An 11,303-nucleotide genomic window follows, 5' to 3' on the forward strand; every position below is an offset into this window, starting at 1 on the left:
CCACTTAAACTCAAAACGAGTGTTTCCTGTGCCATAAACACCATGTTTTGAAAGTAAACATTCCTGCTCGACAGAAAAAAAAGCACCCTAACAGCCGTGGCCTTGCAGATGCTCGGAATGAATATGATTCCTGCACTTAACACCGAGGAGTCCATCATCAGCCTATAAACCACCACAGCAGATTTCTGGAAGCGACCAGGCAGCTTATTTTTTCTCCATGGTCTTAAAAGATTTTTTTTCTCTGAGATCTAAATCCAAAACAAATATATAAATGGACTTATGAGATGGCAGATGCTTAAATAAGATCTCAAAGCAGAGTCTTTAATTTTCCTTCTCTAGAAGAACAAAAAGAGGAGCAGGAAGAGGAGGAGGAGGAGGTGTTGATGGTGATGGTGATTAGAGGATGAATGAACGTTTAGAGTTTCACATAAAGTCCCCTGGAGTCAATGTGCAAAGTTTTTATTGTGTTTTTAAGATAAGAGACGGTCAGAGAGAGATTTCTGGTCATTCTTCATCCAGATTGAGAAAGAATGTAAGCAACATCTGGACCTTCTTCTTTTAACTATATGAACTGACAAAGCATATGGAGTTACTTTAAAGATACAAGAAAAAAAAGTTAGAAAAAAGTTCTTCCAGATTCAACAAGTGCTTGGACCCCTAAAAAATCGGAGGTGTCCGAGTATGAGAGCGCATGGTGTTATTTATATTCAAATTTTAATTTTTAAAAAAAAAATTTTTAAATAAAAATGTTTTTTCTAAGAATGTCGAGTGTGTTAATTCTGGTTACTGTCGCCTGTGCAGGTCCGAGTAAGCGATAAAGGCAGGAAAGCTTTCTGTTCCTTAACACACTAATACTTTGTCAGTTTGCTGCTTGCAAATGTTTTATTGCATAAGAATATTACAGATTCAGATATACTCAATATAAAAGCTAAAGGTAATGTTGCGCCCCACACACACACACACAACACACACATACATACATACAAACATACACACTGCATCTTGTTCCACATTAATTTAGGTGGAATTGCATAGATATTGTATTATATTAGGGATGTAAATCTTTAGGTTTGAGATGAAAGATACATGAAGTCCGACGTAAGCAAGATACATGAAGATTATTTCATTATTTAGTTTTATCTGACTGCACCTCCACCTTAACCTGACAGGCACACAAGCCACACCCCTTCACTGGGTCAGGGACTGTCAGGCACACAGGCCACGCCTCATTCACTGGGACAGAGACTGTCAGGCACACAGGCCACGCCTCCTTCACTGGGACAGGGACTGACAGGCACACAGGCCACGCCTCCTTCACAAGGACTGAAAGACAGCTACTTTTACTGCAGCCAGCGAGTACAGAAATCAAATCAAGTATCAAATATAAAACATGAAAAAGTAATACAAAAAGTGAACGAAAATTGTATCATAAAACAATTATTAAAACTAATACAAAACTGAAACACAAAAAATATTCTAAAGTGAGACTTAAGAGAGAAGGAAAGCAACAAGTTATACTTTCTTTCCATCATAAGAAAAGACTAGAGCTTGAATTCTGTACATGCAAGCCACACCTCCTCTCTGACTTTCAAGTGTTGAGGCCACGCCTCCTTCACTGGGAAATCTACTGACATTCATACCATGCCTCCTTTCCCAAGACTATGACTGACAGGGATACAGGCCACACCTCCTTCTATGGGACTATGACTGACAGGCATACAGGCCACACCTCCTTCTATGGGACTATGACTGACAGGCATACAGGCCACACCTCCTTCCTAAGAACTATGACTGACATGGCTAGTAGGTTTTATTTTTAATATAAATGTGTACAGTGTTGGCAAGGTGTTGTGTATGTGTGTGCAATGTGTGTACTTCCTGTGTGTATTGTGGTGCTGTGTGTGTGCGTGTGTGTGTGTGTGGAGACCTACGCATTTTTTGACATGCTTTAAAATACACATCAGTAACATAAACCCAACAGCAAAATCTTAAAAAGTATATTCATTACAAAGGTATATTTTCCCTAAAACAAAAACAATCCAGTCTGTGGTCGTGATTATGTCCCGGGAGAAATCAAGGAAAAGTCCTGAAGACTCCCAGAACTTAAGGTCCATGAGATTTGCATTGCTAAATTCCAAAATGTTCATCCATGGAGCTGCTTCAGTCTCCATAAGCGTGGAGTAAAGTTCCTCCTCGAGGAGCGACGCCTGTGCGGCTGTGGCAAACGTGAAAACACACACTTTCCATTTCCCGTTAAATCGAGCCGAGTTTTCCTCGCTATGCCAAACTTTAGAGCGCCGCTGACGTCAATCACTGCTTTAGAAGTTTTCTTTAAACATGTTTTTCTTGTGAGCCTTCGAGTCCACACAGACAGAAGTGTTTGTGTGAAAGGTCTTTGTCGGGTATCATAGCAGCTCGGTGCCACTCGTCTCCCGCTTTGGAGCTGGTTTCCTCTGTCAGTTGACGGTTGGCACCTGGTTCATGCTGTACTCCTTGGCCTTCAGTCTCAGGTTGGCGATGCTGTTGGCCATGTTCACTCCCTGCACCGCGTTGTTGTTGGCACATGACGGCGAGTACGAGGCCATGGCGCTAGAGAGGAATGGTCAGGAATGAATTAATAGTGACTTAAACACCACTAAATATTTTCATCAAAGAATTAAAAATGGTTGATATTCTTCCAGAACTATAAACTAAATGGATCTTAAATCTGAAATAGCTTAACCATAACAATTAACACCATGCTATCTCTGTTGAGCTGAGGAAGCCACAAATACATTATAGAACAATATTTCTTCATCCTAATGTTAGCTAGCTGGAAGAACATCTAGCGTAACAACCTGCCTTTTTGCTAGCTAGCGTGTGTCTTTGAGTAAAAGATGTTATAATATATTTTAATTTTAAATTCATGAAGGAAAAAAATCCTCATATTTGTAAAGCACTAGCTCACATCTCATGCTAGCTTTATTTTCTTTTCTAGCTTTAAAGCAAACCTGCTAGCAAGGTGTGTTAAATGCTTCTGGATTGGCTCAGTTCCCAGAGATTTTGTGTCAGTGTCACTGACATCTTACTGAAAGTCATACATGTAATGAGTTAAACTCTTGTAACTTAAAGAGCGTTCAGAATGCTTTTTTTCTCCTGCATTCTGTTTACATTACATTTTATATAAATTTGTTTGCAGGGACTACAGAAAAATAGCCTTTGGATACCTCTGGTGTATCTGGTTACAGTAATATTTTATTAATGCCCACTGTCACACATAAATAAACATTCATTCATTCATTTATTTTCTACCGCTTATCCGAACTACCTCGGGTCACGGGGAGCCTGTGCCTATCTCAGGAGTCATCGGGCATCAAGGCAGGATACACCCTGGACGGAGTGCCAACCCATCACAGGGCACACACACACTCTCATTAACTCACGCAATCACACACTAAGGACAATTTTCCAGAGATGCCAATCAACCTACCATGCATGTCTTTGGACTGGGGGAGGAAACCGGAGTACCCGGAGGAAACCCCCAAGGCACGGGGAGAACATGCAAACTCCACACACACAAGGTGGAGGTGGGAATCGAACCCCCAACCCTGGAGGTGTGAGGTGAACGTGCTAACCACTAAGCCACTGTGCCCCCCATAAATAAACAAATAATTTTATAAATAATAAAAGCCATAACTGTTTTTTAATACTGAATAATAGGATTTTGCTTGCCTTTACATATGTGCGTGATCTAGAGCGATTTATTTTTATCTGTTTATAGTTACATTTAATTGACTGTGTTAGTCTCTGTGAAGACCGAACGAAATCCAGACTTCAATCCAGAAGTAGACGATATTTGTTTCCTCCTAGAAGCTGCAGTTGTTTGTCAGCATTGTGAGACATGTGTGAGGCTGTTACCTGTACTGAGGTGAGCTTCCCCAGGACAGGTAATCGCTGGGCCTCGGCGCTGGCCGCGGAACGATTGGCTGCTCCACCGACGTCACGTCTCCAGAGTAGGATTTGAGCAGTGAAGCGTTTTTACTCGCCAACAGCGCACGCTCGTTACGCCGGAATTTAGCTCTTCTGTTCTGAAACCACACCTGAAAAAACAACAGAGAAAACATTACACTCGTGGGAAAGAAGAAAAGATAACAAATACTCCATGTAGGAGTGAGAGAAAAAAAACAACAAACACATTTCAGTACATTTCTAGATTTGATATTTTTGTATCTCAGCGTATCTGGTATAACGTGCGTTTATGATACGATCCTTTTGGACCTTTTATTTCAATATGTCGAAGTCACAAAACTTCATGTTTGGTTAGTGATCGACGTCTAGAACAAATTAACCATAAAGTGGTACAAATTATTTTAGGGATTTTTTTAGGGAAATTATGTCGCTATGTGTCACTGCGTCTTTAATATTTTTAACTAGCTATTCGTCAGCTAGCCTAACCTAGGTAGAGTTGCCTAGCAACTGGATTACTCTTAATTTTTGTTCATTTGTATAACATTATATTGTTATATTTTTTGAAAAGTGAAATCAAAATAATTAGATAAGAATAAAAAACTAAAAAGAAAGAAAAACAATAAAAGAAAAATTAGACACAAAAGAATTAGAAATCAGAAAAAAAATTAATATAGAAAGAAAGAATTTGATTAAGGACAAAAAAACAAAAAAAAAGACAAAAAAAGGAAGACAAAAAGAAAAAGAATGAAAGATTTAGAAAGAAAAAACAGAAAAGAAAGATAGATTGAAAGAATTTGACACAACACCTTTGGACTGTCATTTTATATTCCAAATGGAGCTGAGGCTGAGCTACATTTCCCATCAGCCCCGACATGTCAGGACATTTTCACAATGATGTTGTGTTTGTCCTGTGTGTGTGATACAGCCTAGCTCAAAAGTTTGGATCCTGACCAATCAGATTCGAGAACCCGACAGGCGCTTACAAAGAGCAGATAATAAAATATCAGACTACGTACACAAGTGGATTACACAAGACCCCCTATCGGAGTCTGCAGAACTGACCGCTGAGCTGTAACAGACTGTTACAGGACACTGACACTGGAGACTCCTCAAGGACCCTCAAAACCTCTGCATGTGAGTTTATTTTCCAGCACTGTGGAATTCTGGATTCTGATTGGTCTAAGACGAGCAGCTCTAAGACGAGTCAAGTCGAGTCCCCCATCTCTTAGTCATTTAACTCAAGACTGAGTCAAGTCTCAAGTCATGAATGTCAAGTCAAAGACAAGTCGAGTCTTTTTAATATTTGTCAAGCAAGTCTCAAGTCTCAAATTTGCGACTTAAGTCATATGCCTCGAGTCCCCCATCTCTGCAAAAGACTGACTGAAACTATAAATAAAACCTTGTAACTGTTGATAAAGTGCTGTGGTGTAAATGGAATAAATGCATCAGTGTTGTTACAGGAAATGAATCACCCTCAGGATGGTAAGTGTGGCCGTTTTACTGAGACACATGACATGGGGTGTTTTTTTTTCTTTCTTTTGTAAAAGACGTTATTATTGGGTTGTGTTGGATCACTGACCTGCACGCGGGCCTCGGTGAGATTAACCCTGCGTGCCAGGTCCTCCCTGACGAAAGCGTCGGGGTAATGTGTCCTCTCAAACACCCGCTCCAGGGCCTGCAGCTGACTGCTGTTGAACGTGGTCCTGTTTCTCCTCTGCTTCCGCTTCTTCTTCTCCTCAGAGTTCAGCTGCTCATCTGAGAAAACACACACACAGTAAAATCTAAGTCAGGCAGCTATAACGATTACATTTGTCCTTTATTAAAAATCAACAGCTTGTGCTTTTTATCCATTTATAGTGACAGAGAACGTTCTGAAGTGAAGAAAATAGAAGTGATTAGTTGATAATTGTGTAACTGCTGCAGCTGATACAAAGTGTACAACACCTTCTGAAATCCCTGTCTTACTCAAACTGCCCCACTGACCACCGTGAGAACAGGACGAACTGCTCAACTGTAATCATCAGCACTGTAACAGAGCTGATAAGAAAGAAAGAAAGAAAGAAAGAAAGAAAGAAAGAAAGAAAGAAAGAAAGAAAGAAAGAAATTAAATAAGAAAAAAAAACAGAGAAAAACAAAAGGAATAAAAAATAATTGGAAACAACGGGAGAGAGAGAGAGAGAGAGAGAGAGAGAGAGAGAGAGAGAGAGAGAGAGAGGGAGAGAGCGAGAGAGAGAGAGAGAGAGAGAGAGAGGGAGAGAGAGCGAAAGAGAGAGGGAGAGAGCGAGAGAGAGAGCGAGAGAGAGAGAGAGAGAGAGAGAGAGAGAGCTGCTCAACTCTAATCATAAACACTGTAGCTGATTAGAAAGAAAGAAAGAAATAAGGAAAGAAAGAAAGAAAGAAAGAAAGAAAGAAAGAAAGAAAGAAAGAAAGAAAGAAAATTAAATAAGAAAAAAAGAGAACAAAAGGAATAAAAAATAATAGGAAAAAACGGGAAAGAGAGAGAGAGAGAGAGAGAGAGAGAGAGAGAGAGAGAGAGAGAGCAAGGGAGAGAGGGAAAACAGGAAAGAGATATAAAAAAGGAGAGGAAGAAGAGCATGCAGCACTAATTTCTGTTCAGCTGTCAGTCTAATCTTCAGGTCTGATCTGTTTGGATGTGTGAATCTGATCAGCGTCAGTGACTTGGTTTCTTCTTCATAGCTCAGTTTAATAAAGTCATTATAAAGTGAATGCTGCGCCGCGAGCTGCTCCTTTACTCCACAATTATTCCAGCCTAAAAATGACTTCTGCTTCCTCCCAGTTAATCTGTTTACACGTGTAATGATTAAACCAGTTCAGAACCACAAACATGATGGATTCATCAAGCAGAAAGAGAGATGTATCAGAGATCTGTCTTTCCTTCTCTCCTTCAGACAGAGTCTTATATTAGTGAATTTAGTGACCAGTGTTGTCTTGACCACACACCATGACCACAGTGGAATCTCTCTGTACTTTTCATCTCCTGGGTGAAACTGGATTAATATGGAGCTGGTTCCTGTCTCGTTCACACTGAGCTGCACCACCAGCCTCCAGACCACTTCTGCATTCAAAGGAAGTGACATGGAATTTATTTATAACTTCATTTATTGGAACCAGAAATTAGTTCAGATCGCAAAGTGAACTGAGCTTCATATCAACCACACAAGGTTAAATCCTCCTACTGATGAGTCACCGAGTCACTGAGTCACTGAGTCATTGAATCACTGAGTCACTGAATCATTGCATTCCACAAGCTGAACCAATATGAGAAGAGGGGATAATAAAAAAAGAAAGAGGGGAAGAGAAGAAAGAGCAGAAAGAAAGATGGTATGACAAGACAGAAAGAAACAATGGGAGGATAGAATAAAAAAGAAAGTGGAAGAGAAGAAAGAGAGGAAAGAAAGATAAACAGAATGAGAAGACAGATGGAATGGGAATATATAAGTTAAAGAAAAAAGGAACTGGGGAAGAGGAGAAGAAAAGAAACGAGAAGGAAAAAAGAACAGGAGAGAAAAATTAAAAAAGAGTGAACATAGAAAAAAGTGAAGGGTTTTTTCTGTTGTTGCACAGAATCCGAACCACTCTGTGTTGTTGTTGTTGTTGTTGTTGTTGTTGTTGTTGTTGTTGTTGTTGTTGTTGAACTTGCTGAGGAATATAAATGTGTCCAGTTTTTCTTGCTGAACTCCTAAAGCAGACGGAATATTTTCAGTTCTATAATTTTAAAATTACTGATTTATTATTTATTCAGGACAGTTGTGCATTTCGAGCACCATGTTGGTGTTCTTCTGTTGGCGTGTGGTGTGTTAGTGTGCGGTAAAATCTGAGACAAGTCAAAGTGAAATATCTAAAGAAAAGAGATTTTTAGACTTCATCACAAAAACAATCCTGATTGTGGTGATGTCTGAAAACTAGAGCAGATTGTTTTACCACTTTTTACAAACTCTCTCTGTGACATGTTGACTCAGTGACTCAGTGAATCAGTGACTCAGTGAATCAGAGGTCATGAGACTCTTACATGTCACCTTCTCAGCTGCAGATCAACAAACATGGTGGATAATATTACAGAATATCACATTTGACAGTTTTTTTATAACGTGTTTTTCTTTTCATCACCTTTTGATGGTCTTAAGGGCAGAAATTGTCATACTGCTCTGTCCCTAATCCTCCAAATCCATACATGTATAATTTTTTATTTTTATTTTTTATCCATATATTTTTCACTTTGCTAACACACCTGTAATTCTATTTCAATTTTTATTTAATTTTATTCTACTTTTTACGACATGGACAGTCAAAGAGTTTCTCGTATATACGTGTGATTGTGTTACAAATTTGAGAATCACGGCTGAAGTCGAAGGCACTGATTTGGACGTGATGCGTCTAGAGAATCACAATTTTTTTGTTGTTTTTTTTTGTTTGTTTTTTGAATAATTACTTAATAAAAAGCTAAATATTGGGATTGTTTGTGGCTGAATTTCCTTGATTGGGAATCTTCTGTGTTTTTGTCAAAATTTTCAATTTGTAAATTTTTTCAATTTAGCATAACTATTATATAAAAAAAAATGTTTACAGCTAGAACAAGTGATCTGTCCACAGTGACTTCACATCCACACAGTAGGACATGTGGGAACCTGTGATATAAATCTTCTATTTTTTCTATTTACAACTTTTATACATGCACCAAAAGTAAACACGCCCTTGTTGTACTTTTTCATTCCTTTCGGCCGTGTGCTGTTGTAGAGTCGTATCACGTATCTGTATTTGAAAAAAAAGTACTTCTTTTTTAAAAAGTGAAATCATTCATTAAAAAGTAAGTAAATGAGTATTGTGAAATAATGTATCCCAATATCGATATGCTATCGCTGTAATGATATCAGACCCAGTCCTGCCTCATCCAGCTCATACTCATACATCATCGTCATCATCAACATCATCAGAAACACTGAAGAAATATTTACAACGATGTTTCGCTCGTGTTTTAACACCTGGAGAAAATTCTGATTTCATTTTAAGGGTCATTTCATTCTTTATTTGAAATGTGTAAATCCTGAAGCTGTATCTTCCTCATTCTGATCTCTAAAACATCATCGCTCTGTAGTTTTCTATAAATTTTGTTTGTAGTAAGATTTGATTACTTACTTGCGCTCATACCATTATTTAATTACCTTATGTTGTTCTTTTTAACTATTTTCTTTGTTTTCTATACTAAAAGTTTGTCCCTAAGCAAACTGACATCCTGAATAACTAATGTGACTGAAGTCACTGAAAAATACTCGTGCATAAAACATCTACTTTTTTTTTTGTTTTATTTTTCCAATCCTTAATCTTTTTTAAATGTAACTTTATTTGACAATATTATAGGCATCAGCTTTATACTGCTCATTGTGTCATTTATCTACAGTTATTTTCACTTTTATATTCTCATCACAGCAGAGCAAATCTGCATTTATCACTGAACACAATCCCAAAAACAAATATTAATATTATATATGAATATATAATATTTAAATTTTTATGTGTACAGTAACTAAATTAACATTCAAATTATTTTTATTTATTTATTTACATTAATTTTCCTTAGCATGGTCTCATAGATATTATCAGTGTGTATATTATTTGTATTTATTTTACGATCAACAGATTTATAATTTTCTTTCTTTAAAAAAAATCTAATATAGTAAAAAATATAGTAAAATTCAAACAAAAAAAATATTTTCCGTAATTTAGTTTATTTGTAACTTTTAACGCTTATTACATCCAGTCCAGTGAAATAGTCTCCATATACTGCACACTGTAGCCTTCATACACACACATTGTGGACAGAAAACACGCTGCACGGTTCTTATTGCTTACTCTCTCAAAGTTCTTTAAAGTTCTAAGTTGCTTCACAGAATGAATGTGGGGTGAATTTGGGATGTGTGTTAGAGACTCTTACTGTCTTGCTGCGCCGTGTCGCTGCCGCTGGTGAGCCCCGGTGACTCCAGGTGTCCTGTGCCTGCGTCCGCGCTGCTCTCCTCGGCCTGAGCTCCGGCCATCTCCGGAACGTCCTCCAGGTCCAGCAGGTGGCTCACGGAAAAGTTCTTCTTGGCGTGTAAATGGTCCAGGTTGGCCGCAGTGATCGCTCTGTCCATTACATGCGCTGCATAACCAGAAGTCATGACTCAAGCTGCGGCGTTGAGGGAACGGAAGTGTAGCGCGAACGGCCTCCGAGAGCGCGCCGCAGCAAACATGGATTTCAACCAAGCGCTGTGAATATAGGCAGGACAGAGCTCTCTCTCTCTCTCTCTCTCTCTCTCTCTCTCTCTCTCTCTCTCTCTCTCTCTCTCTCTATGTCTTCTGTCAGATCCGAAACCCAGTCATGAATCCGTTCCTCTATCTCCGAGACAAACAACTCCACATCGAGTAACGCAGTTCTCCGGGTTCTCCAAGAGCTTGCGCTCCGTGTTCTTCAGCATCGGTCACGAAGTTTTGCGCGTCTCTGAGTTTGAGCACGAGCTCTAATGATGATGAAGATGATGTCCACGTTTTCCCCACAAACACACACACACACACACACACACCACACAGTATACACACCACACCACGCGCCACACTCAGTATACACACAGACTCAGTCCGGTCTGCTTGACTGCTGGAGGATAAATGAGCCTCGGCTTTGACGCACAGACGAATGAGGAGCGCCCTAATTACGTGGCAAATTCATGTTGTCGTGGGTCCTGACGTTTTACAGAGAGCGCAGACATTTCTCCACCCCTTAATGCGCGCGCTTACACACACACACACACACACACACACACACACCGCGATGAACATTGAAGTTGGTTGGAGAGTTTCCTTATATAAATTCATTTTTGTTTCATTTATTTTTCTCACACCGCTTCACAAGCAGAGATAGATAGATAGATAGATAGATAGAGAGAGAGAGAGAGAGAGAGAGAGAGAGAGAGAGAGAGAGAGAGAGAGATTTATAACAAGCTGCATATTATAAATCTCTACATCAGCTTCAGTGCTGATATTAAAGATTTAATTGAGAAAGAAAGAAAGAAAGAAAGAAAGAAAGAAAGAAAGACGACAGAGAGAAAAATGAAGACAAGAAATAAGGGAAGAGAAATGTCAAAGATTTTTTAATAACACTGGTGTGATTAACTGAGGCATTATTTAACACGGTAGGTGTTGTGTTAATTTACCATGGCCTGTATTAATGCAGTAATGTAGGTGTTGTGTTCATGGCTAGTATTAATGCAGTAATGTAGGTGTTGTGTTCATTTACCATGGCCAGTATTAATGCAGTAATGTAGGTGTTGTGTTCATGGCCAGTATTAATGCAGTAATGTAGGTGT

At 38.9% G+C, this 11,303-nt stretch overlaps 1 protein-coding gene across 1 annotated transcript; it reads right to left on the minus strand.

Moving 5' to 3' along the window:
• Positions 1 to 443: 443 nt before the first annotated feature.
• LOC132858454 (paired mesoderm homeobox protein 1-like) lies at positions 444 to 10,638 on the minus strand. Its single transcript, XM_060888807.1, has 4 exons — positions 9,899 to 10,638; positions 5,528 to 5,703; positions 3,898 to 4,079; positions 444 to 2,589 (listed from the first exon to the last, which is right to left on the minus strand). The coding sequence occupies exons 1-4, from the start codon at positions 10,119 to 10,121 to the stop codon at positions 2,457 to 2,459; spliced, it is 714 nt and encodes a 237-aa protein (XP_060744790.1). The 5' UTR covers positions 10,122 to 10,638; the 3' UTR covers positions 444 to 2,456.
• Positions 10,639 to 11,303: the final 665 nt, after the last annotated feature.

Source organism: Tachysurus vachellii, chromosome 15 (assembly GCF_030014155.1).
Source record: "Tachysurus vachellii isolate PV-2020 chromosome 15, HZAU_Pvac_v1, whole genome shotgun sequence".
Classification (NCBI taxonomy): Eukaryota; Metazoa; Chordata; class Actinopteri; order Siluriformes; family Bagridae; genus Tachysurus; species Tachysurus vachellii.

Excerpts from the sequence above, each read along its gene's own strand:
- LOC132858454 (XM_060888807.1), bottom strand. The coding sequence starts at position 10,121 with ATGACTTCTGGTTATGCAGCGCATGTAATGGACAGAGCGATCACTGCG. Across the intron at positions 5,704-9,898 it reads CGACACGGCGCAGCAAGACA|ATGAGCAGCTGAACTCTGAG; the intron begins GTAAGAGTCTCT and ends GTGTTTTCTCAG. Across the intron at positions 2,590-3,897 it reads GGAAGCTCACCTCAGTACAG|CGCCATGGCCTCGTACTCGC; the intron begins GTAACAGCCTCA and ends ATTCCTCTCTAG.